The 27719-nt window shown below is 39.6% G+C and overlaps 1 protein-coding gene across 1 annotated transcript in view; it reads left to right on the top strand.

The window, feature by feature from the left end:
• The window catches only part of galnt17 (polypeptide N-acetylgalactosaminyltransferase 17), a 30135-nt gene extending 3175 nt beyond the window's left edge, over positions 1-26960 (top strand). Inside the window, exons 3-12 of the mRNA XM_023297915.3 lie at positions 321-504; positions 9332-9498; positions 14892-15066; positions 16103-16300; positions 17808-17925; positions 18648-18833; positions 19177-19314; positions 21370-21465; positions 22949-23110; positions 25658-26960. Of these exons, the coding sequence (XP_023153683.1) occupies positions 321-504; positions 9332-9498; positions 14892-15066; positions 16103-16300; positions 17808-17925; positions 18648-18833; positions 19177-19314; positions 21370-21465; positions 22949-23110; positions 25658-25792 (1559 nt within the window). The 3' untranslated portion in view covers positions 25793-26960. The remainder of the gene's footprint in view (positions 1-320; positions 505-9331; positions 9499-14891; positions 15067-16102; positions 16301-17807; positions 17926-18647; positions 18834-19176; positions 19315-21369; positions 21466-22948; positions 23111-25657) is intronic.
• The last annotated feature ends 759 nt before the right edge of the window (positions 26961-27719 follow it).

Here is a 27719-nt window from a genome sequence, read left to right as displayed (position 1 = left end):
GGAAACCTTGAATGTTCACTGGCATCTTGCAGCTGAATACACCCTCACTCCAGTAACCCTGGCTTCACCATATTTTCCACATCCCCGCGTTGAGGCTATTCTGTTTGAATCTGTGCCACCACTTACGTCACTTGTTATAATCTGAATCCGGCTGAGAGCTTCACCTGCTCTGACAGCCACTGTCTACATATTCCTGCGAGTTTGTGACGGCGAAGCAAACTATCAGCTGCTGGCCTCAGAGCACATTAACCGAGAGGAGGGTGACTCAGCTCAGACTAAAGGATCCTGACGTGTAATCTTCTCCTGTTTGCTTTGCCCAGGTCTGTCCAAATCTCTGGGCCTGATCGAGGGCTTCGGGGGTCGCGGTAAAGGCGGCCTCCCTGCCACGCTGTCGCCGGCCGAGGAGAGCGATGCTAAATACCTGAGGGAGAAGTACGGCTACAATGCCTACCTCAGCGACAGGATCTCTCTGGATCGGATTATACCGGACCACCGGCCCAGCAAGTGAGTGCACGTCAAATGGAGAAACTTCACTTGAATTACATGAACACATTTCCTATTGCTTGTGGTTTGGGGAAATCCATTGCTTAGATTTCTGCTTCCAGCCCAGTAAAATGGCAATGGATGAACTTTTCTAACAGCATTAAAAATACTACATGTAAATAATTCAGCAGCAGCTTCTTTTTTCATAAACAGTGCCCCTGTTTTTGTGGATAATGTAGACCTCACTGTGGACAGTTTTAATTGGAGCACTTTCTACTGAAAAATATCACAACCAAAACTGTATTTTTTAAACAAAGCATTGAGTTGAATATAAAAGTCTGGGCAAACTATGCATTTTGTTGACTTTTTTAAGCGGAAATATGTACACTACCGGTCAAAAGTTTGGGGTCACTTAGGAATGTCCTCATTTTTGAAAGAAAAGCATTTTTTTCCCGATGAAGATAACGTTAGATGAATCAGAAATGCAGTCTAGACATTGTTAATGTGGTAAATGACTATTGTAGCTGGAAACAGCTGATTTTTAATGGAATATCTCCATAGAGGTACAGAGGAACATTTCCAGCAACCATCACTCCTGTGTTCTAATGCTACATTGTGTTAGCTAATGGTGTTGAAAGGCTCATTGATGATTAGAAAACCTTTGTGCAGTTATGTTAACACATGAATGAAAGTGTGAGTTTTATAGAAAACATGAAATTGTCTGGGTGACCCCAAACTTTTGAACGGTAGTGTAAATGCCACCCCAAAAATGAACCATTGTGCACATGCTAGTGCTCTGGCATGTTCAAAAGTCGGTGAAAGTCAAGTTCTTGGGCAGATATCACAGCTAGCAAGTGTTTTTTGTGTTTTTTTGCAGATTTTAGCAGATTTTCATCCATTCTCACTTTAAATCCTATAGGTTGTCTTTTTCTCGGTATGTTTAAAATCTCTTTCAGCTCTTCTGTGACATTTATAACCAGGACACAGTGAGAGTCGCTTTAACTTGTGTTTCTTTTCTTAAATAGTGTATTTTGAAGTTTGGATTGTGACTTGTAGAAAGCATCTTTTCAGTGTCACTCAATTGACATATGGATCTAAATCTGCTTTTGCCTAACTTTAGGATATAGCAAATAAATCAGCTGACAACAATTTACTGCAGTTGACGGGACAGTTGGTTTTTAGGGGGCATTTTCAGCATTTTATTTTGAAAATTAAGCTTGTTTTAAGAAGTTTAAAAGGGAACAGGCAATTGAAGTTGGGCCATATCATGCATTCATGTTGCCCTTATTTTCATCTTTCACAAAATAAGGCAGTGACTAAATGATAGCTTAGCTATCTTTGGTGATTTGCTGCCCGATCAATAGGTGCTGAAGAGCGACATCAAGTCATAAATCATTTCTGAGAAGTAGGCCAGACCAGAAACTGTATGTGCAGCTGTGCATCCTCATCATTTAACAGCTTTTATTATCTCCACCTGTTTGTTCATTTAGAGCAGTGTTTTTCATGGCGCTAGTTGCCAAATTCTAATCGATGGCTCACATGGCAGCTCATAATTAAATAATAATGCAGCTAATATACATACAATGCATTAAAACAGTAATATTCAGACAACAGGATGCCAAAAAACATTCTGTAAAATAATGGAAAATAGGAGAGTGCTTTAATTTCAGATGAGATCGTGGGTATAACTTTGGCTTTTTGGCATTTAATGAAGAATAATGAAGAATACAAATAAAGAACAATATATAGTATTATTTTGTGTATCAGTGTCTATAAATTATACAGATGAAAGCACATTCAATATTTTTGTTGTGAAAACATGCAGTTAATTATAAGATGTCCCTCATTTAACAAACAAATCTCTGTAAAATCACAGAACTCTTACTTCTTTTTCTGTTAATTGTTGTTAGTTGTGCCTAATTTTAGAAAAAAGACTGTGTTAAACTTGAATTTTAAATGAAATTTTTAATGAATTTAAATGAAAAAAGTAAAATTACAATAGATTTGTGACTGCATTTGAAAAAATGGGTGTTAACTTATTAACTATATTACATGTGTAAATTCACAATCTATTTACATGGTTTATTCATATTTTGGTGTATTTAAAAAATATGGACATAAAATCAGTAAAATGTCTAAGTTAAAATGACATAAAACTACAGTTTTTTTTTCATGATGTAGCTCTATTGCTATAACACTCAAACGAGTTTCTGTACAGTTACAGATTTTTAATGGTATTTTACATTAGACATACAAATTCAGTGTATTTTTGCAATTTCATTGCTACTTTTGTGTATTTCCAAAAATAGGAACAGAAAATCTGACTTAAAAAGCAAAAACAATCAATAAAGAAAGAAAAAATCCATAAAATTACAAATTTTTGAAAATGTATTTCTTTCTTTCTTTCTTTATTTTACAGTCTAGGCTACCGGGCTAAAATGATCAAAATATGCTTGCTGTTCATACACAAGGTGGCAGTGTGGAGGGCAAATATGAAACTGTTAGAACCTGTTCAAAACGTCAGTACCTTCCTGGTTGCCAGTTCTGGCGTCTTTCTGCAGCGCCACAGTGTTGATGGTGCTGTTGGACTGGTAAATAAATGTATAATGTGCTCGATAATTTGGGGTGATTAAAAATTATATGCTATGTATATGCAATGTTCTACAATGTAAACATGTAGCCTTTTCACGTAAAACTTGGGCTTTAACTGAAATTAACTAACTTTGGTAAAGAGGCTTAACTGTTGCCAATCTGGCAACCCTGCACACCTGCGTGCCGCTGCAAAAGTTTGACTAATGCTGCAGCTCAAACTAGTTAGCGTGATGTGAACTGATCATAAAAATAGATCGATCTCTATCGAACCAAAGATAAAAACCAGATGGATTAAAACAAAGAAACAGATGAAGAAAATTGACTCGAAGCTGCAGAAACCGAAAATCAACCTGAAGACGCTGCAGAGGAGCTCAGCGGCAGAAAGCACATGTTCCGAGCAAAAAACGAAAGCTAGGACAATGAACTAAACAAGAAAAAATAAGAAAAACCCTCCACTGATCCAGATATTAATGCAAATGAATCCGCTCCTGTGGCGTAAATTCTAAATCTCAGCATAAAATTCAACCAGTGAATGAATCAATAATATATAACATGAGGAAACTCGTGCCAAAAAGTGATTATAAGTGTTTCTAAACGTCTTGAGCTGCTTTTATCTGGATCAAATAGTTAAAATGTACAAATATAAATGACTTAAGGTCTCTGGTATCAACAAAAATGTGTCTGTGAAGTTTAAATTATTTTTATAACACAATAATGGGACCAAACAAGATCAGGACTGACAGTTATAATGTTTATAGGCAACACTGCAGCATTGTTTCCTATATTTAGGCTATTAATAACATTTAAGTCACAATGTAGAAGCTTGCAGTCACTTTTTGACGAGTAGAAAACTGCATTATGAGTAAAACAGATCCTTTTTAAGATGATTTGAACCTGAAAAAGAAGCTGGACTGGTTAGAATTTAGAGCACAGAGCAGGTAAAGATAATTTGCTCCTACAGATGGTGAGCAGTGTTTTGCAGATGATCACTTTTTGGCACAACACCGCCTCCCAGTCAGTCCATTATTAAGGTAAACCTGTTTTCAATTAGGACTGTATTTGTGGCATAAAGGTGAATGTTGCTGGATAAGAAACAAGTAGGCAGATAAGCTGAATGGTGGCTTTTGTTTTTGTGTGGTTAAAAGTGGTTTCAATTTTGGCTTTGTCCTCCCAGTGCGGCTTTTATTAAAAAATATAGTGAAGATGACTGATCTAGAGACTGCAAGTGGAGAGAGACTGTTGATGGATTTTCATTCTTTATTCCATCTGCACCAAACCACCATAAAGCAGAATATTTTCACCCTCATTCTTAAGGGTAGGCAAGGTTTTCTTTTCATCAAATGCTGCCCCTTTTTTCTCAAAAAATACAGTTTGGAGAGAGCAATTTGAGCATCATCTGCTTGCTGCAATATCCAAATGTTGCCTTGTGCACTTCAAAAGCTGATTGTAGTGATGAGATGGGTATTTCTATCTGAGGAACACCATCATTCCTGTAAATCTTCCTGCAGCTCCTTTGCAGTCACATGGAAGTTTTGCATTTCCTTTGACTTTTTACTGAGGTTTCTTCCAGATCTCGTTGTGACTTCCACAGTTCTGCTGAACTCCCATTTCATTATGACATTTGAACAGTGCAAATTGTGAGCCGGGAAGCTCTTTGATATCTTTTTATAGCCTCCCCCTGCTTTGTAGTCATTAATTAGCTTCGTTTGAGATCCTCAGTCCGTTTGTTTAGGTAAGCCCGTGTTGGTTGAGTGTTACAAGGTTTAAAAAGTCAGAGAATTAATCAGCTTTGGAAATGTCATAAGTTTGAAATTCATAATTTATGAAATGCCAAGCAATCCTAAACTATTAAGGCCCAATGAGTTCTCATTTGTTTACAAGTTTAAGTGCACTACCTTTCAAAACTTTGAGGTCACTTAGAAATGTCCTTATTTTTGAAAGAAAAGCAGTTTTTTTCAATAAAGATAACATGAAATGAATGATAAATCCAGTCTAGACATTGTTAATGTGGTAAATGACTATTGTAGCTGGAAACAGCTGATTTTTAATGGAATATCTCCATAGGGGTACAGAGGAACATTTCCATCAACCATCACTCCTGTGTTCTAATGCTACATTGTGTTAGCTAATGGTGTTGAAAGGCTCATTGATGATTAGAAAACCCTTGTGCAGTTATGTTAGCACATGGATAAAAGTGTGAGTTTTCATGGAACACATGGAATTATCTGGGTGACCCCAAACTTTTGAACGGTAGTGTAATTTTATTGATATTTTCATGCATTTGAGTAAAAAAAAAAAAAAATCAGAAATTACGAATGTTTTTACAGTGTAGGCTAATTGATAAAATACTACAAACGGGTTTGGTATTCACAGTTATAGGTTTTTAATGTTATTTTAGATTAGACATTAGTGTATTTTTTGTAATTTCATTGATATTTGTATGTACTTCAAAAAACATGGACAAGAAGTCTCTCAAATAAGGAGTAAAAAATCCCCCAAATTACTGATTTTAATTAGTTTTAACAGTGTAGGCTAATTGCAATAGCACTCAAAACAGGTTTGTTAGTCACAGTTACATGTTTTTTGTGTTGTTTAGATTGAACAGCCGTAACCTTCATATATGTCTCAGTGTTTTTAAATTTATCTCAGATATTCACGTCTTTTTATGTGAAAATTAACCAAAATGAGCGATTTTTTTTTTCCCCACATATTTTGCCAGGGCTTTTGCATTTTGCATACACTTGGAGCAATCGTCTCAGGCAGAGCGCTGAAGTAGCACTTGCATTATCTGATTGGCATCAGCTGTTTCGTTCATGCTTCACAGTAACTGGATAATTCGCAGCTGTGTGCCAATCAGAGCACTAGTCGTGTCTAATCAGATTCATGCAGGTGTACAGCGCCGACATTATAACCCGACACTTTGCAGTATTCCGTTCCAGAGAAGCAGCTCATCTCTCCGCCGGGCTGGTCTTCTCTTTATCTGCCATATTCATGCTGTTGTAGATTTACCTGAGATTTATTGTAACATGTTTGTGTTGTTACTGAGAGATTTGTTCTCTCAGCAGAATCCTTTATGCAGTTTTGATTATTTGAGATCATCCTCAAACAGCAGAGGCTTTCCCACCAAACCTTACCGTGAAACTATTTGCTGTAATTCAATCACCAGTTCCTTGACATGAGTGAAAAGCAATTTTTCTAGTTTCAAGGCACCACTCACCTCCAATGACGTGGTAGAAACAGAGATGGATATTTTAAGGCTTGTATATGTAAAACCAAAAAAACTGAGTACAAGTACACATTTGCACAGTGAGAAGCTTGAATCAAGTATTTGGTTCACCTACTCTCTTCTCTTACTCTCATGTTTGATGAAGTTGCTCTGACAGGCTGCTATCGATCTACAGATGCTCATTCATAGGCACACGGCTCCAACAAAGTGTCCTGTACTGTATATACAGCAGTGTTTGGTGAGCAGGTACAACATGTTCTCACTGATAAATGTGCACAACCATGAACTTCAGCTCGTGCACATACGACTAGCTTTCTGCAGTTTGTTGCATCTGACCCCACCTTGCAGATTTTCTCCATCATATTCCTGTTTAAGTCCGTCGCTGACCTTCACTGCTGGTGTACGAGTTGCAGACCCTGCATTTGAAAGTCACTGATGATGACAAAGCCCTCGGCCCGTCCCCGCCACCAGCTGCATGAGTGTGTATTTTGGGGTGGCGGGATCAGAATCCAGCGCTCTCATTTGTCACTCGGAGGAGGGTGGGAGGGGGCGGGGGGGGTCTTTTTATGTTGCTGGGATCAAAGTGGCATGTGAGGCGTGTTGGGGTGTGATATCTTCAGGCTCAGCAGCAGCATGTGAGCCGGAGTCTGAGGAGTTTGACTGAAGGTCCCTTCGCACTGCAGGTGGTGGTGAAACATGAGCGAGGAGGAGCGAAGAAAATCAAATAGTACAAAGAAGAAGTGGTGGGGAAGTTCGAAAGGTCTCTCAGTTGTGTTACATTAATGTGCTCAAGCCAGTTTTTCCTGATTTATTACTTATGTGGTGCTTTTGCTTATAATGTGTCAGTTTTAGTGTGTGCGGCATAGCATGTGATAAGTAATAACAAACGACAGTACTGACAGTCACATTTAGATCAAGCAGTGAAGCTCTAACTGTAAAATGACGTTTAGACCCACACATTTGTAATCATTCTTGCTGCTATCTTCTATTTTTGTATTTGCTACACACTGTTGTTAGTAGTTATGCTGATGCAAAAGCCCCTACTTGTCCTGTTTTTAACTCTTATTGCCATAATCGCTGTAGTATCTCTTAAATACTACATTATGTACATTTGGGATATACCAATTATTAGCCTGTCAAATGATTGTTGACAATTTAATGCATTTTTCTGATTTGTGGCATTTTCATCGACTGATTATTGATAAATTAAATGCACTAATTCAGGTCTAATCAGCCTCCTGTTTCTGTCTGTCGTCACTCTGTGGTCTCAGAAATGTCTCTCAAGCAGCAAAAAGTGAACAAGAAACACAAACCAGGAAGTTAGCTTCTCTCGCAGTGGCTATTACTAGGCTAACGGCTAGCAGCTAAGGTAGAAGGAAGCCACAGATTAACGTAAAACAGAGTCTGGGAAAAAAAAATGTTTAAAGTTATGGACCTTGGTGGCCGACAAAAGTGATAGAACAGTGAACGATTAAGAAAATGTAACAGCAGACATAACTGCAGGAGATGAACTGATCAATCTCATTTGATCCCACATAAACAGAGGAGATAATTTAATCACTCCTGTTTAAAATTTATATTTTCAGGTAGAGTCAACCTTATACATGAAAAAGCAAAGTTATAAATGACAGATTCCTGCTATCACATGCTGTTCAATCATTACATTTTGGTTCCAAATATCAGTTAGGCACCTTTGTTGATTACCAATATTCAACATCAACAGTACTGAAAAACCAATACCAGTCAATTCCTAATGTACATACAGACAGATGACTGTAGAGATGGAATTCGTCCAAAAGCAATTCTTGCATTTGGTGTTTTGATGATGGTTTGAATGGCGCTGTTGACACATCGGTCCAAACGTCCCATTTGGTGTTCAGCTGGGTTGAGATCTGGTGATTTGGGATGATACAGCACATGATTTACATCATTCTCACACTCATGAAACTACTCAGTGACTCCTCATGCTCTCTGGATGTTTGAATTGTCGTCCTGGAAGAGACCTCACCAATCAGGACAGAACTGTTTAATCATAGGTTCCCTCTAGGCGGTGAAGTGGATCTGAAGCATGCCAGCTAAATGAACCCAATAACATAACGGAACCGCTGGATCCCCTTGTGTTTTTCATTTAATTTGTCGCCTAGCTGAAATTTCCTTACATGCATATAATATTAGGTTATTAATACGCTTCCTCCCTGCAGACTGCAGACTTTTCTTCAAACCCAGGGTCTTTTCTTCAGATTAATGTCCTCTTGTTGCAAAAATAGTCCCAAATTCTTTCAATCTAATGTCTACGTATGATAGATATTTCTAAAATTGGTGTATTCCATGATAATGTTTGCAATATTTGTAATTATAGCCTTGTTCTTGTCAACCTATAACCTTGTTGATTACATAAGAAAGGGGAAAATAAAAAACTTCTGGTGGCAAACATCACTGTTCTTCAACAACTAATAACCATGTTGGCTGTTTTGAGGGGTTTTCTATCAAATATCCTTAAAAAAAGAGGGTAAAAGTGTCACAGGAGCTCATGAATTTTATTGAAAACACTGGATTAATTATAGAATTACCATTTCATTTCACATGGGAAATAGGATTATCGAGAAAAGAAAGTAAGATAAGAAAAGTAGACCAGTGTACGAAGGCATTTCCTTTCTCCCATGCACTAAAGTTGGAGCCAGAACCTCACCCTGCTGCTTTCCTCTTCATTAGAGCTGTTTAAACAAAACAGCAGTAAAAATAGACCTTCTATCTGCAGCAGACACACAGTGAAAAGGCCAATTTGAAAAAGAAAAAAAGAGAAAAAAAAAACATCCATGTGATTATAGTCGAACAGGAAGCGGCACGTGCTTTGCTTTTCAGCCCCATTGGACAAGATGTCAGCAGCTCCATGGAGGCAGTTTGGTCTTTCACGGCAGTAAAGGCGAATGAGTGGAGCGTGCAGGAGACCAGAATGCATAAATTCACAAGCAGGCATGGAAAGATTTAATTTTTCACACGGTTGTGGTGTGTTTGCTTGTCTCTCTGCAGATGTAGAAAGGTCAGCTACCCCAGAGACCTCCCCCAGATCTCCCTCATCTTTATCTTCGTCAATGAGGCTCTGTCAGTGATCCTACGCTCCGTCCACTCGGCTGTCAATCACACGCCGGCTCATCTGCTCAAAGAGATCATCCTGGTGGACGACAACAGCGATGACGGTCAGTGGAGACAAAGGATTTCCGCTTATACGCTAATTGGAATCTGTGGTATATAAAGTGAAATACAGTATCTTACATGTAGAGGTTGGTTAAACATCTGAACTCCAGTTTCTGGACGTGTTTTTTGCTCCTGTTAGATTTGTAGTTGCTGTGGGCTCATTTTTCACTTTAATATAAAATCATGCACCTCTATGGAAACAGAACAGTCTTGGCTGGAAGCAGAGAGAACTAAAAAAATGTCTTTGTACAAATATGGCACAGATAGATAGATAGATAGATAGATAGATAGATAGATAGATAGATAGATAGATAGATAGATAGATAGATAGATAGATAGATAGATAGATAGATAGATAGATAGATAGATAGATAGATAGATAGATACTTTATTAATCCCGCGGGAAATTCAAGTATTTAGCAGTACAGCAATCAAAACAAAAAGGCAGGTTAGTAACCAGATTAACATTAACATTAGAGGTTAGTATATACTCTTAAAAGCTTGATCTATAATACTAAAAACAAAAAACTTCAAATTTTAAAATCTATATAACTATTAAATGTATTAAAAGTCAGCATACAGTATTTACACATTTCAAAGCACAGTGATTTGAAGTGATTAAATAATAATTAAATAATGGCATAAATCTAAAAAAGAAGAAAATGAAGGTTGAATTTCACCTCAAAAAAATTGGGAATCAACGTTACAACATTTTTCCAGGTGTTACTAATAGTGGAAAAACATGTTGACACTACGTACTATAGATAATTTACTGTTTCCATGTTTAATTTATTTCCACACTTGTCATCTGTCTGTTCTGTGTGAACACAGCCTGCAGTTCAGCCCAGTTCAGCTGAAAAGTCCCCAACTTTTTGGTCATTTTTTTGCTCCTGTTAGATTTGCTGAGCCGCTAATGGTTTCTCCAAAAAAATGCTGAATTGCAGGTTTTTTAGAGAATATAGATAATGCAAATGGTTTATTTTTGACATTCTTTAAAATGAGACATGTAGAATAAAGTGATTTTGATGGAATGTCATGATTTTAAACTTAGATTTTACAGCAAATTTTGCAGATTCTGTCTCTGATAAATGGTGTCATTTTGTCATTTTTAAAATATAACTTGCTTTTCAAACCCATCAGTGGGGCTTAGGGTTCACATACAACAAGATGGTGTAAGCAGGCCTTTTGGTTCAACACCTAATCCGTCCTGACAATAATGGGGGACACAAGAAACTACTTGTGAAGTAATCATTCAATATCTCAGTAGTAATTTGCTTTAATTGTTGTCCATCTAATATTCTAAGAGTGACCTTACTATTCCAGAAATAAAGTGTATTTATTAGCTAATGTATCATGCAGGTATTGGATTATCAAAGTAAATTTTATTCTAAGTGTTACCAAATGCCCAATTATGAAAAGGCCAGCATCAAAGGTTACAGTTTTCAGTTATTTGCACAAGATTTTCACAACATCTGATCCCTGTATCCCACATCTCACTGTAATGAATGATTTCATTTTGGTAGTTTTGAAAGGAGATATGTAGACAGACAGACAGACAGGTTGGTTTTCCACGCTCAGTAGAAATTTATATTTTGTAATAATAGCCTGAAACAAATGGTTTAATCACAGCGTTATCGTGTTGTTCGTAACAACAAGAGTTATGTTATGGTTTCAGAACTGCATTGCAGTGTACATTATTAAGCTTCACACAAACTCCCTATGCATACTATCTTTGATTGATTATTAGACATTTAATCTGCCTGATCTCAGCTTTTGCATACAGAGAGTAGACATAAAACATAACACAAAGCCAGACTTCATACATTTTGCATCCATTTTAAACATGAACATGCTAATAAGTCGGTCTACGTTGTGTTGCTAACGGGACAAAGGTGTTTAACTTATGATGGAGCTTTGCTGGCACGGCAGAGGGATGAGTGTCTCCTCCACAAAAGCTTTAGTCATTGGTTCTGAGGAGTAGTATTTGCTGAGGTGACTGATGGTGTCAAATTTTTGCAGGGCAGACAGGCAGATAGAGGCAGAGCACACAATTGGATGTCACAGGAGTGATGTCTCTGTCTTATTTATTGGGCCGGCCTGCCAAGCCGGGCTTTGTGAAACGAGGGGAGGGGAAGGAGATTAAACCAGGCAAAGTGAAAAGGAGAGAGGAGGCACGAGAAAGATAAAGAGGTGTTGGTGTGAGAGAGAGAGAGAGAAGTTGGGGAAGAAGGGATGAAACAAAGAAAAGGAGAAGGCTGAAGGGCTTGGAAATAGCTAAAATGAAAGGAAGGGAGGAGGAACAAAGACGTGGAAGCATCAGAGAATGAAAGGAGAGGCGGACAGAGCAAACCAGGCTATTAGAGAAAGTGGCAGCGAGAGAGAGGAAAGGATGAGAGACAGAAAGGCACTAAGATAAATGAGGTCGGACAGAGAGGAGGAGAGAGAGTTCAGGCAATGAATATCCGGCAGAGAGAGAGGAGGAGCGATCGAACAGAGCTGAGAGCAAAGACGAATAACGAGGAAACGGGAAGAAAGAGATGAGATAGTCGAGGCTTTGAAGGATCAGGCTGGTATTATCTAATTCAAGCATTGTCATCTAATCCCATGAAGAGATCAAAACCAACAATGTGTTATTCTGTCACGCAACACTCTCTGACATCCCTCTTCCGCCTGTTTCACTCCCAGAGCTCCACGCCAGTTGGTTTTTTACTCAAGTGTCACAAATGCACAGTTTCGTTTCCAGAAATATGTAGCAAATATTTCTTGAGCAGGATGTAAAGAATAGGAATCTACAGGCCAGTTTCAGCTTGAGCTGCAATGATTAAGCACTGAATCGATCAGTTGTCAACTATTATTTTGGCTGTTTTTGAAGAAGATCTGTCAAAATTCTCTGATTTTAGCTTCTTACATTTGGATATTTTCTGGTTTCTTTTATCCTCTATGACATGTTTTAATATCTTTGGATTTGGGACAAAACAAGACGTTTTGGACGTTTGGAAATGCTGATTGACATTTTTCAACATTTTCCAATTTTCTTCACCATCTACAAACCCACTGTTGGCCTGCATCATTTTGTATTTTTCTTGCAAACGAGAATTACTGTCACTTTTGATTTAGTCTGCAAATAGGATGGTTTGCTCGTATTTGGTGCTTTAGTTTGGATTTCCAGCAGCATGACGATGTGTGTGTGGTTGGTTTTACATACTGCTTATATAGAAATATATCTCTATCTCTCTATCTGTCTCTTTATCTATCTCTCTATCACTCTGTCCATCCATCCATCCATCCTACTGATATAGTTTAAAGACTATATAATGTGTCTTTAAAGTTTTAGGACAAAGTTAGTTATCTGTCTATCACATATATTACATATATCTCATCTTACGGTATGCACTTTAATATAAATGTCACTGCTTGTTTTTCAACCTACATTGCTTACTTGCATTTTTGTAGTTATTTACTTATATTTATTATCATTTTTCTTTGCACTCTACTGGGAGAATAGCATGCCATTTTTTAATGTATGCAAATGCACAAGAAATGACAGCAAAACAAATCTTGAATCTTAATTGGCCATTACTACGACTGAGAGACGTGTTAGAGCGTCTTTAAGACAACAGTGAGGGTCAGTACAAGAAACTAGAGCGGGAGCGTGAACAGATTAAGACAGCTGAAGCCCACCTCCACCTCCACCTCCACCTCCAGCTCCACCTCCACCTCCACCTCCACCTCCACCTCCACCTCCACCCTTCTTTCTCACTTGACACCACCAGTTGGCCGACAGCCAGCTGTCCATCACTGAGGAGAAGACATTGCAGCAGCCCGGAGGGCGAGGCATGCAAACAAATACCACTCACCACTTTCACTGCCGGCACGAGTCACCAGCTCCGTGGCCTCGCCTCGTGCAGACTTCTATTCCAGATGATGTTTGAGAAAACACAGCATGAGAAATGAGTTTGTGATCAAGAGAGTGCGCGAGTAAGAAAGAAATAAAAAGCAGCAAAGACAAAGAAAGCACAGAGAGCATGAGAAATGTGGGGGTTTTTTGTCTGAGGGAATGTGTGTGTGTGTGTGTGTGTGTGTGTGTGTGTGTGTGTGTGTGTGTGTGTGTGTGTGTGTGTGTGCGATGCAGAGGAAGAGGCGCTGTGAGTGTTTGGGTCCGGAGGGAAAAGGCTGATGAGTTGATTGAGAGATCAAAGGTGGAGCAGTCGGCGACGCTCAGGAAGCCTCACTCTTCCCTTTGGTGTTGTTTGGAGTCTGTTGAGCTCAAAACAGCACCGCAGGGAACCGAGCAAGTACATTTTTTTCTGTCATATTTCTGTTTCTGTCATTTGTGTGTCTGTCTTTTTTGTAAAAATTGGATCATTGTGTACTTGTGGTGAGGCTTTTTCATGTCTGTGTCAGTCCCGGAAAATGTAACAGTGAGTTGATGTGAGCTTGGACAGGAGCTAATGTAATATTAGGCTCTTAGCTGATGCAATTGTCTTCTCTTCAGCAGTGGTTCAACACTGTGTGCAAGTGTTTTCCAAATGAGAGCTTCAGGATCATCTTGTCTGGATTTACTGGTTTCAGCTTTTATTTCACACCATTTATATGCAAATAGCACATATCCAGGTTAGTGCGAAGATTTGCATAGATGTAAATGCCATTTATGAAATTTTAATACAGCAACGTTCTCATAGGTTTTATTGGCTATTTCTGGTTCCTGGTCTCCAGCAGGGCCGAGCGATGTGGGGAAAATATCTAATTGGGATCTAACTGTGATTTTATTTGCCATATGATCGTTTAAAATCAAGCTTCACTGCAGTATTTGCTGTGAATGTAACGTGAATGAGCATGAATTTGTAAAACTAATGATACAACAGTTTAAACTGCTGCTGAATGTACACATTATGGCTGTTAAGTCAGTCGAAACACATCATGCATGCCTGAACCACATTGTAAACACTGATCAGTATGCAGCCACAAACAACTCTTGAATTTTTTAATCTTCTCTAATGGATTAAAAGTGAATTACAGCATTAGTCTCATTATTTAATAGCCACACCCCGTTGCAGGCTTTGCGATGTGCTAATTGCATTGTTTCAAATTGCAATATCGACTTGAAATCAAGTAGTTGTTCAGCCCTTGTCTGTAGCATGTGGACTGGCTAGAACATAAAATGTGATACTTTACTGAGTGCTTTAGAGAAAGAGTCTATTCTTTTACCCTCTAGCTTCAGCAGGTCAGCGGTGAGGATCATGTTCGCTGCTGCAAACCTAGAATTGGCAGGCTGTGATATTTTGTTCAAGGACTCATCTGCAGGAAGGAGGATGCTGAGCTGCAGACAGTACACTACAGTCTGTCTAACCTGCTGTTTTTCTTTGCTGTGTGATCTTCGTTTTGTGGACTGCAGAGCAGCTGAAGGGACCGCTGGAAGAGTATGTGAACAAGCGCTACCCGGGTTTGGTGAAGATCGTAAGAAACCAGAAGAGAGAAGGGCTGATCCGGGCCAGAATCGAGGGCTGGAAGGTGGCCACCGCTGAGGTGACAGGATTTTTTGACGCCCACGTGGAGTTTACGCCATCATGGTGAGTGAGTCTGAATACAATAACAGTGCAGGACAGAAATGTCAACATCTGGATAAGGTTTGTTTCAGTTGTGAAATAAAACATTTTATTTTGAAAGCATCTGCATTTTCAGCATTTTTTTTGGACTTTTTTCACCATCTCCATCTCCGTTTGCCTTCTACAGTTTTACTTTGTAAAGGAGAAATATTGTCACTTTTGGTTTTGCCTCCAAATAAGATGCTTTACTTAGATTTTATGCTTTATTTTGTTTCTTCTTCTTCTTCTCTGTTTAGACTTTTTTAAATACTCATTTTGAAAACATCCGCTCTTACACAATTGAAATGAAAGAACTTCTGGAAACATCTCAGAATCCATTTTTCTATTTTCAAGGCAAGTTAACTTCACTTTTATGACTATTTGAACTAAATTATTCTAATCTAGTAGCGTAAGAGATTTCTAAATCATAATAACAGAAATTACAATAATAGACTTTGTGCATAGATTTTCAAAATAAAGCTATAAAGTGCTTTACAGAATAATAAAATGAGAGGACAGAGAGTAGCTGCAGCAGTAGGAAAAACATACATTTAGCCTATTTCACACCTGAGGAGTTCTAAAGTTGTGAAGAATTCGGATTAAAGGACACTATAGAACAAATAAGCAATTAAATAGAACATTTTTGGGAGGCCTGCTTGCAGAAGTCCATTTTAAAGAACCATTTAGAAAGTGAAAATGATTTGACAGATCTGAACACTTGGCCGCTCACAACATTGTGGTCATGTCCTGCTGACACCTTTTTGTGGTCATTTTCCAGCTCGGTGCATACTTTAGAGTATGTACACAACACGGTTTTCTCAGAGTAAGTAGACAGATGCCCTCCAGAGCTGCACTGAGCTGAATCAAATAGAATTAGTAATAAAGTTGGTGCAACTTGAGGGACTTTGTATCTGACTGAAGTGGGTGAAAAGAGCAGTGAGCTCAAGAGAAGCTCTGTGCTGTCGGCCTTTTAGTTTGCCTCTGTTAAAGTGTGTGTGTTTTTTTCTTTTCTACCCGTCAGGGCCGAGCCGGTTCTAGCCAGGATAAAAGAGGACCACAAGAGGATCATCTTGCCCTCGATCGACAACATCAAGCACGACACTTTCGAGGTGGAGCGCTACGAGAACTCGGGACACGGCTACAACTGGGAGCTGTGGTGTATGTACATCAATCCGCCTAAACAGTGGTGGGACGAGGGAGACATGTCTGCTCCCATCAGGCAAGAGAACTTCACTGACATGAACACACTTTTAAAAAGTCATTCGCACGTCACAGAAAATTCACACCGATCAGCCACAACTTTAAGACCGCTTCATGTGTTTGTCCCCTTTATGCTGCGAAAACATCTCAGACCAGTCGGGGTATGGGCATGGGACCTCTGAGGGTCTCCTTTGGTTTCTGGTATAAGGATGTCTGCAGCAATTTCTAAGGTCCTGTAGGTTGCAGGGTGGGGCATCTGTAGATCAGGTTTTTCCAGGTCTTTTGGCTCTACACTCCCTCCCGCTCGCTGTGCTCTGCTAACAAAAGATGCCTGATAGAACCACCACAACAGGGACGGTTGATAGCTAGAGCTTTCGCCTCTGTAGTTCCACGGTGGTGGAACGAGTTTCCAAACTTAGTCCCTCTCAGTCTTTAAGAAAAGACTAAATATGTTTAAAGAGCTCTTCACCGAACACCTTTGCACTTGACAGACTACAAAAAGCAAAAAAAAGAAGAGATTCCTTTTACCTCCCGCACTTCCTGTAGGCACCAAGGTGCTATTATCACACTTGAACTTGTTTGACGGCGCTTATCCAAGTTGTTTTCTCCTGACTAGATCCTTGTTTGTGTTGTGTCTACTCTCAGACGTACGTCGCTTTGTAGTTGTAGAAATTTTCCAGGACATCTCACAGATGCCTAATTGGATTGGGATCTGCACTTTGGGCTCTTTGTCGTGTTCTTCCAGCTGTTTCTGCATAAACTAAAAGTACACTTTAAGCTTATCTGCCTTCATCTTAGATGTCTATTGTAGAAAAAAATCGACTAAGCTGCAGTAATATTTGAATTTACACTGTTTTTCTGCTTTATGTATGCACAAATCTTCCCATGTGTCTAACTTTTTTTTAACACAATCTTGAAAAAAGATCAGGCTGCACAGGTGCGCTTTGTTTGCAGCAGTGTTCAGATGGTTGTTACATGTTAATGTCCACAGGAGTGCCAGCTTTCAAGGTTTCCCCGCAGAATATTGCATCGTAATGAGATGATCCACAAAGCTAACTGCTTCGACCGTCATTAGTTTTAATGTTGTGGCTGATCGGTGTACACAGACACGCATCTCACACTTCAAGAAAACAGATGCATATCTCAGAAAGATTATTTTACTCATTTTTTAATCACCTAGATTTCAGGAAGATGAGAGGAAAATGAGAAATAAGCTTCTGCTTGAGTACCAGACTGCCTCAAAGCAATTTCAAAAATGACAGCCTAAAGTAAAGAGTGGTTGTGCTCCAAATGGGATTTTAATTATCTCATTTCCACCCATGCGCTTGTTTTGAATCTGATTTTAGATCTTTTAAAAATAAACAGAAAATGGAAACATCTTATAAATATGCATAAAATCACGAACGCTCACATTCTGAACATCTGCATAAATACATCAGACAATCCCGTCCACAATAACACAGACAAATCCAACTGACAGAATGCTCAGTGCAACTTGTTTTCATGCTGTGGTTTCTTCATCTCAGGACTCCTGCCATGATCGGCTGCTCCTTCGTGGCCAACCGTGACTACTTCGGAGAGCTCGGCCTGCTGGACTCGGGGATGGATGTCTACGGAGGGGAGAACATCGAACTGGGCATCAGGGTTTGTGTGTCACCCAGTTTCCTCCTGTTCCTGCTCCCTCTTTACCCCTGTAGGTTTAAGTGGAGCAGTGGCCACCGTTGCGTGGCACCGCTGATAAATGAGGCCCCATTAAGAGTCCTGGAGGACCAGGCCTGTGTGTGCAGCTCACAGCAGGGCAATGGAGATAAATAGGTCACACAGAGCAGCAAGGTTGGCAAGTTCTTCTGTGCATTTTGAGAGATTGGAGCATCTGTTGTTGGTCTGCAGCATTAGTTTATTTTTTCCCCAATCTGGCTATAAATAACAGATTTTCTAACTTTGAATTAGTGGAGACTTTAAACCTGATTTGATCAGATGGTGCTGTAATGTCAGTGGGTTGCTTGTAGTACTCAGCAATCCAAATTTACATCTTTCAGTTTCTCTTAGCTCTTTGTTTTGGTTTTAATTGACATTACTGAATGATTTGGTCTCATTACTCATCAGCTACAGACACAAATTAGGAACTAGCTGGCTAAAAAGTGGAACATCTTGATTGATAACTTCCTCAGTTGTTGGTGCTGACAAAACCAGAGCTAAAAAGAGAGGAAAATACTGGACCACAAACACGTGTCCATCTGCTTTTTCCCTGTGCTCCTGCTTTTATTAACCCAGGGGACATCATCGTTGTTATATTTTCTGCCATCTAGTGGCCAAAAATTGTGCATTTTAACTTAATTTCCCCCAGTAACACCTTCTTTCTGCAGGTGTGGTTGTGTGGAGGTAGCATGGAGGTGCTGCCCTGCTCCAGAGTGGCTCACATCGCAAGAATGAAGAAGCCCTACCACAGTAATATCGCTTTCCACACTCGGCGTAACGCTCTACGTGTGGCTGAGGTTTGGATGGATGAATACAAGTCCAACGTCTACCTGGCCTGGAACATCCCCATGGAGGTGAGAGCGACGTACTGCTGTGGCAACAACTCCTGCAGAGAGGCTGTTGTTAATTGTGTCTTATAGAGCAAAGTTTACTGCAGTGGCTGTGCAGTTTGTTGGTTTATTGGGCATGAACCATTAGTGCTGTTGATGGAAATCTAAATAGCAGCTGATCCTGTTTGTCAAATATTTCTCTAAACAGTAAATTTATTAGTAGTGTGTTTTATCAGTAATCCATAAGCACTAGCAAAATGGGCGTTGGGTTTAAATGTTGTTAATGATCATTTTAATTCCACGTCATGTGGAAATGGTGCCTCTGTAAAGCAGATACTTCCCATTAAGACTCATTGCTCTCTTGCAGAACCACGGTATTGATTACGGAGATGTATCTCAGAGGGTTTCGCTGAGGAAGAGTCTGCAGTGTAAGAGCTTTCAGTGGTACCTCGACAACGTTTACCCCGAGATGAGGAGGTACAACAACACGCTGTTCTACGGTGAGGTGAGTCATCGGTCCGACCGTGAAGGAGACGGAGACTGACAAGCTTGTACACCTAAAGTCTGGCGCATTTGCACGAAACTGACGAAAGCGCTGAAAACAGATGAGAGAAACTGGTGAGACAAATCCTAAGAGGTTTATGAGGAAAAATTGCACCGACAAAAGCGAGAAAGCACACAGAGAGTATATCTGTACAGGCTTTATCTGCATTCGCTTCCAAGTGTTTATCTCACTCTCTGTAATGCATATAATCATGCTGATTGCATAAAAATCTGGTCTAAATTTTGATTTGCTGACATTTGGTGCTTTAGTGTGTATTTCAGTTAGCAGGATACTGTGGATGTATAGGTGACTGAGAATGAACTACACTGTAGACCTTCTATATGCTTCTTCTTCTTATATTTATATTTGTTACAACCCCGGCTCGGGGGGGAAGGGAAGCAACATAAACAGTTGTAGTTGGTAAAAATCAAATTATTTATTCTAGAAAAGTTTGAACAAAAATGTGCAAGATATTATACAAATGAGGCAAAACTAAGGAAGAGGGCTGGTGGGTGCTGCTCAAATTAAAGAAAACAGCAAAACACAAGAGGAGTTCTCATAAGGAGAACTTAACACTACACTACAATACAATCACTGTGGACAAAAGAAAAAAGTAAACAAAAAGGCTCACTACCTGGGAACTGGCACAAAACAAAACTACATGGCAGTCAGCACCCCTAACCCTGGTGAAAACTAGACAAAAGAAAACTACCTGTAGTGAAATGAAACGTTGCTGTATCAGTTTTTAATACTAATCCTGGTCCACTTCCTACCACACAGTGTAGCTAGCCTCAACCACACAGATCACACAGAATGACACGCTAGAAGTCAGCTGCCTCGTTCAGTTGAACTGCCAACGCTTTTAAAAGAGTTGCCAGTTTTCGGTTGGTCAGCCTGGTGAGCGCCGCACCAATCGCAGGACTCCTGGTTGCAGTCACGCCTCTGCCGTCGTGGTCCAACCAGGGAGTGGGGATCACACAGCCCTATTTGCATAACCACAATATATAGTTAAAACACACACACAGGGTAGGAGGCGCTGGCCGTAACAATATTGTTATACTGTATTTAGAAAGGGCTGCACGGTGGCTCAGTGGTTAACACTAGAAGATCCCAGGTTCGTGTCCCAGCCTGGACCTGGGATCTTTCTGCATGGAGTTTGCATGTTCTCCCTGTGCATGCGTGGGTTTGCTCTGGGTTCTCCGGCTTCCTCCCACAGTCCAAAAACATGCTGAGGTTAATCGGTGATTCTAAATTGTCCATAGGTGTGAATGTGCTGGTTTTTCTCTCTGTGTAGCCCTGTAAGTTGTATTTTTATAGCTATTTATTTATATTTATTGTTATCAGAGAGCATATCCATACAGAGTTTCACAGTTTTAAGCCTAAATAATATAAATTGTTCAATTCTATCTATCTATCTATCTATCTATCTATCTATCTATCTATCTATCCATCCATCCATCCATCCATCCATCCATCCATCCATCCATCCATCCATCCATCCATCCATCCATCCATCCATCCATCCATCCATCTATCCATCTATCTATCTATCCATCTATCCATCCATCCATCCATCCCTTAATATGCTCTGGTTGACACTATGCACTCTAATAACAGTGACACTGTGCTGCTTTTTTAACCTACTTTTCTTAGTTGTATTTTTGTAGCTATTTATTGTTATCAGAGGGCATATCCATACACACAGTTTCAGCTGAAATAGTAGAAATTGTTAATCTGCATTTACGTCCAAGTCTTTATCTCCCTCTGTCTGCTGCTGTGGTGCTTTAGTGTGTATTTCCAGTAGCAGGACATTGTGGCTATGTGGACGCTATTTACACTCTGATTGACAGTGTGCACTTTAATACCAATGACACTGTGCATCTGAGTCTTTAGCTCACTCTGTCTGACACATACCCTAATGCCGATAGTAACCATGTTTTTTTTTTTAAATACCTGAGTACAGTTTGGGAATATTTAGCGTTTGAGTCAATTTTTTAAATTTTTTTAAAATTTCAGATCCGCAACTCTAAAGTGAGCCACCTGTGTATGGATCAGGGTATGAAGGAGAACCACACGGCCACCCTGCACCCCTGCCACGGATGGGGTCCTCAGGTACCACACGGACACTCCACGCTCAGCAAAACGGCCACAGAGAGCCACTTTTTCCACTTTCTGAGCGCTCTCTTGAAAACACACACAACTCATTAGTGTGTTTCTCACACAGGCTCAGCTGAAATCCTCTTAGGAGAGACTTCTGTCAGAATAAAAATGTTTCTGTGTTGCACTTTTGGTGCCGAAGCCCTGAGTCAGCCGGTGTCGGCTCCTCGGCCCATCGGCCCACGGGGCATCTCTTTTTAGCTCACTGTGGTAAACAGGTGCTTCAGGGGGCAAGCCTTGGCTCCAGGAGTGAAAGACTAAAAAAAAACTGACAGAGATAAAATTATTTTCAATTCTCACTCTTCAGTGGCATTTTTTTAAATTATCCATTTCACAAAATATACATGCTTCAGCAGCAGTTTCTCACACTTTAATGTATATTCCACAGTGTGTTAAGAAACAGTAGTGACCTCTAGGGACCATAAGTAGGATCTTAAGTGCAAAATATCCCTACAAAACCTGTCTTATATACTGCAAACACATGACACAGTTTCTCTGCGTGTGTTTTAACTTTTCTAAAGAGAATAACAGACTCACTGCATAATATTAAGAATGTCTAGACACTTGACTGAATTGGAGCACAACTTAAGTCTTTCATCTTGTTGTCGCTAACTTTTTACTGTGAATCTCTGCACTGCAATGTGAGCAACTCATTCTTTTAGTTCAGAATTTCAGATGCTGCACTTATGAGTACATTTGCAGTTAGTCTTTACTTTTAGCACAGAGCTGTAGCAAGGATCCATAAACCAGTTGATTGAAAAATCGTTCAACTGAATGCATAGTTTTATTTGTGTTTAAAATATTTAGTGTTACTGCTCCTCAATTGGCTATGCCATTACTCCTTTATGTTTAAAGGAGTAATGGGCATGTTTAGGGTTTCAGAAACTGACCAAAAACAAAAAGCAGCCAGAGCAGAATCTGAGCTTTTATTAGCTTTAATATTTGCAGGCAAAACTGTTTTATCATGTTTCTCTTGAGTTCTACTCTGTCACATCATGTGCAAGGAGATTTCTTTTCATTTCCACACCAGACGACACTGAATTTGATTCATGCAGCCTAATCTTGGGCTCTCAGTGGGTGGGAATGTTGCAAAAGCGACGCTGTGTTTACAGTGATAACACTGATTTACAGGAAAATCTTTTGAGGCTACAGTATAAGACTCGATAGAGAACAAAGACATGTTTTGGAACAACACCATCTTTTGTTCAGATGGAGCCAGAAAGCAGCTTCCATGATGAAGGGAAAATTCCTGCCAGAATTGCAATCGTCGCCTACAGCTTGCACATCTTCGCATCATAATTGGCATTGCAAGGACTGAACTAGTGCAGCGTGTGATTTTACATGTACAGTATTCACCCAGGCAGTTTGCAAAAAAAACACAGCATGTCTGAAATCCACTTCAGACAGCTCAACGTGCGTTTTCTCTGTTTTCCTTCAGTTAGGACGTTTCACCAAAGAGGGTCAGCTGTTCCTGGGTCCGCTGGGCAGCACTGGTGAGGACACTCGCTGTGTGGTGGACGACCAGATCAGCAGCTTTCCTCAGCTCCTCAACTGTGACAAGGTGGCCAACGTGAAGCAGAAGACATGGCATTTCACTCAGGTGAGAAGCAGAAAGAAATATGTTTCAATAATGAAATAACATTATCTATTTACGAGAAAAACTGACTTTGAACGTGTTGTGAGTTGAATCATGTAAAATTACAATTAACAAACAGTGTAGAGGTAAAAATGTACAGAAGAGGATCACTGCTGCTAAACTGCCGTTTTGAATTCTCACTTCTTTTGTAACCAAAGAGAAAAATTTAAAAAAGTTCTCACCAAGGAATTCTGACTGTAAACTAAGAAATAATCAGAATTATGATTTAGTCTCAGAAATATTAAAATGTGCAAAGTAAGCCAAAATTCTAAGAAAAATAGTGAAAACTAATCCTCTTCTGTAAGAATGGGGCAGCTGAAATAAGACTTTTGACATTTTTCCCCTCAGAATTCTGATTTAATCTCAGAAGTATATGAACAAAGTCAAAATTGTAATATAAATCTTTATTTAAAAAAAAAAAAAACAATGGAGATAATCCTCTTCTGTAAGAATCGGAGGCCTGAAATATGATTAAAATCTTAAGCTTAAAATCAAAATTCTATGGAGCCTGTTCACATTCCTTAGAAATAAACTTAACAGTTCTTCTGATCCATGAGAATAGTTGGTGTGTTGGTCCATTCTACCTAAAACTCAATGCTACTTTAGGGAAACACTCTGCAGATACTACAGAAAAGAAAGATGATGTACTTGTCGCTCATTATTCATTTAGAAAGGTCAGCGTCCAGCAGAATCCAGCTGTGGTTTGTGATGCTGTAGCTGGATGTTTGGTTATTGTGTGGACTTCAGCCACAGTGACAGTCCTGTCATCCAGAAGCTGCAGTCATACAGCAGTCAGTGAGAGCTGCTGAACCAGCCACTCTACTTTCCTTTCCTAAGGCAATGGTGCAGACTGTTGCCTGAGCAGCCACAGCTGAATGTGCACCGACTCTGTAGTTACATCCAGTTATAGTCTATAGGCTGCATGACACAGCTCATACAGTTATGACGACAACATGCAGCGTTAGTATGTGTACAGTCCTAATTTTCATATTAAAGCTGATGAATTCTTGAACATCTAAATAAACACATTTTTCATAGACGCACTGGGGGTTTAGATATAAGCAGCTGGACTTTTCCATAGCAGTAACCATCTATCCAGCCACGGCTTCACCAGCACAGCACGCTGAGCTGCAGCTGTGCCCACAACCAGCAGCTGGATACTGTCAGAGATGGGCCAGTAAAAAAGAATAATGAGCAATAAATGCTTCACATAAAGTGTCACATTATTCCTCCTTCATCTCCCCAGTCTGCAGAGTGTTTCTATACTGGCAGCGTGTTATAACTGGAGTGGACAATATACTACCTGTCCACATGGAGAAGAGGAATTACAAAGCATGTTGCAAGAAAATGCAAAAGTAGTCCTCAAAAATGTCTCACTTTCCTCAGAATTCTGACTTTAAACTAAGATTTTTGGCCTTTTTTTTGCATATTGCTGAGGTTAAAGTCAGAACACAATTTTGACTCTAATCCTCTTCTGTAAGAATGGGGCTGGAATAAGATTAAACCTTTAGCTTGTCAGGAGACTTGAAGTAAACCTGAAAAATATTTGTGTTGATGTGGCACCTTTAAATGACAATTCTCAAAATCTTTATAGTGCAATTGCAAACTAATGAGGTAATTTTTGAGGTGACAGATTTTCTCTTTTTCTTGACTAAAAACAAAAACCTGTTGTGAGTCTTTTCATTTCAGCCTTTTAGTTCCATGTGACAGCCTTTCAAAACTAAAGAGTCTCAGCTTTTTCTTGTGTTTGCTCTGGAAGAAGAGAGCTGACGCAGAACACGATGGACCTTTTGCTTTATCGATCCTGTCACACAGCTTGAAAATGGGCGAAGAGTCCAGCAGAAGCAGGTTGTTGTTTTCTGCAGTGGACATTTTGTGGTGAGGTCTTAAAATTAATGTGGCAGTTATTTGATTCTGCTGTTGAGGCCAAAACTGTTCATGCCCGTATTGAATTTTTATTTGATCGGTAGGTTTCTTCTGGCCGGAAATGACATAAACAAGTGACGTTAATGATAGGTAATTCATTTCCTGTAAGTGCTACGTCCACGATCGTTCAAAACTCATGAAATTGTCAGAAATTCTTGAGAAAATGCAGCTTCTATACAGTTTCAAATGGAGTCTTGGTCATTTCTACCATGTACTAGAGCATCCTTACACACTATAAATACGGAATAATCGATGTTGGTGTTTTCTAGTCAATTGCAAGTCATGGTTAATACATAGTCCAATAGTCTTGCTGTCATTTTATGTTCTGTCCAGCCAAAAGAAACCTCTTGGTCACATAAAAAGTCACTATAAATCAACATTTGGTACTAGTATAAGTATTAGGTCAAAAATTACTTGATGCCACTTCATATTTAAGGATTAGAACACTGTATGAATAAATGACCTGCACCATTAAGAGAGAAGTCCTGCTCAGGTCTGGTTCCTGCTCCATGCTGTCGCGGTCACATGTGCTGCATCTGTAAAACCAGTTCAAACCAGAATGCTGTCACTCCTCCTGCCTTGCAGAACGAATCGATCATAAACCGAGCTACAGGACGCTGTCTGGAGGTGGTGCCGGCTAATGTTTACTTCGGCCACCTGCTGGTCCTGCAGCCGTGTTCGGGCCAGAGGTGGACCATCAAGAACACCATGAAGCAATAGTCGACTGGCCACTTTCACTGGGACCAATTACACCAGAGGCCATTCCTGAGAACCGTCAGCTGACCTCAGCGAGGTCGATGGACAAACGATGAGAAGATCCTCATCTTCCCGAGAAAGGACTTGAGAATGGATGGTTTTAAAGACACAGGTGCTGTTAAGATTTCACCAAGAAGAGGTTCGGGAACATTTTTTACAATGTGGACGTTCAAAATGATGCAAGTTTAGCATGAGGACTGTTTCTCTCTATGTGAATTTTACAAACTTTCGATGTGATGTTGCCATAATTCCTGTACGTGCCACTTCTCTACGATGTTTTTAGGTTTAAGGATAGAAGTTTAATTAACCAAAACTGTCTTCTGTCTTATGTGGGAATAAAATGTTTCTCTCTTGATCCTCCAAAATCTTTCTGCAATATTTCCTCCTGTATCATGTTATGTCTTTTAAGATGTGAACAAGAATAAAATGTCTGAAATTAAATTATCAGAAATATGCACTGATGAGAAAACATCAGTAGTTTTCAGATGCTATGGGTTGTTTTAAAATTTTTAAAGACACCTTAAAATGAAAGACTACCTACTTACGATAGGCCTAATTTAAGAGAATTAATTGGCCAAATAGTGATTTTTATGTTCTTTTAAAATGCTAGACCCTGTAAATATTTATAATTTGAAGAAAAAGGCACTAACAATAAATATTACTTGGTGTATTAGAGCCTATTTTTTGCAGTTGTTGTAAGTCATTTCAAAACACCTCAAAAACCATATTGTCAAGAGGGCTACTGGGCTATATTGCCATTTTTACTCAAAGCATTCTGTAGCATCAGATGCACCACATCTTGTAGCATGATTGTAAGTACTGTATGCACATGGGAACAAAGTGAAGCTGTGCTGAGTGGATTTGTTCTGTTACCTGCCGAGTGCCATAACTACTGCAGAAGGCCAAAACTAATGAAGCACTTTTTTTGGACACGAGAGATAGAAGTGCAGAGTACAAGACAAAGATTGAACCAGAAATGGAAAAGTGCACAAGTGACTCGAATGTGGAAATGCTGGCGGCTGGAATTGTTAATGTACTGAGATGTGTATGATGTCATCTATTCAATTAATTCAGTGTTATCAGTTGGATTTTTGCTCCCAAGATTGTCTTCCAATAAACAACTGGTTTCCTGCTTTGTGCATGGTTACTGTTTCTGAGGATAGATTTGCATTTTTAAAAAATCTTGATGAATTTTGCACAGTGTCAATTGTAATTTAGGATCTTTTTTTAGTAATATTTTGTGTTTTATTCGCTTTAATTTGTAGTCGCGCTCAGACACTAACAGTTATTGACTCTCCAGGAAGTACTGCATTTCTGTTTTCCTGGAATTTAAATAAGCTTGAGACTCTACAAAGTGAGAACCACCCATGCTGGGCTGCTCTCTTTTTAACTGCTCCATCCATTTGCATGGTTTTGGTCAAAAGATTTTCCTCATACTGTGAGATTAGTCCAAGAAATTATCTCCAAAAATAGACCACTTCAAAAGGGATTTCACCCTCAGTTCCCAGCTGCATGGCATCTGGTGCGACTTGTACCGACTTGGCTTATGAAAACTTTAATCACACATCCTTTATTAAAAAAAAAAAAATGGTAGACCAAAATATTAGACAGCAACATCTGAGGCAGCCAGGTGGCCCGACATTAAAGAGACTATCCTATAAACGGGAAGTTATGGGTCCAATCCTGTTGCAGCCGCGTGTCCTGTGAAAAGTGTCCTTGAGTCAGACGCTTGACGCCGACTCTCTCTGAGGCTGGAGCATCAGTTAAATGCTTAAGATGTAAATGAAACAGGAGGAGCCTGCTGGGAGCACAAGGGCCTGTTTCTAGCGGAGTGGTGTGGCTCTGAAGGACAGAGTCTGCATGCTAACACCACACTGAATGCTGATCAGAC

The sequence above is a fragment of the Amphiprion ocellaris genome, chromosome 7 (genome assembly GCF_022539595.1).
Source record: "Amphiprion ocellaris isolate individual 3 ecotype Okinawa chromosome 7, ASM2253959v1, whole genome shotgun sequence".
Classification (NCBI taxonomy): Eukaryota; Metazoa; Chordata; class Actinopteri; family Pomacentridae; genus Amphiprion; species Amphiprion ocellaris.
This window is presented reverse-complemented; position numbering and strand designations above follow the sequence as displayed.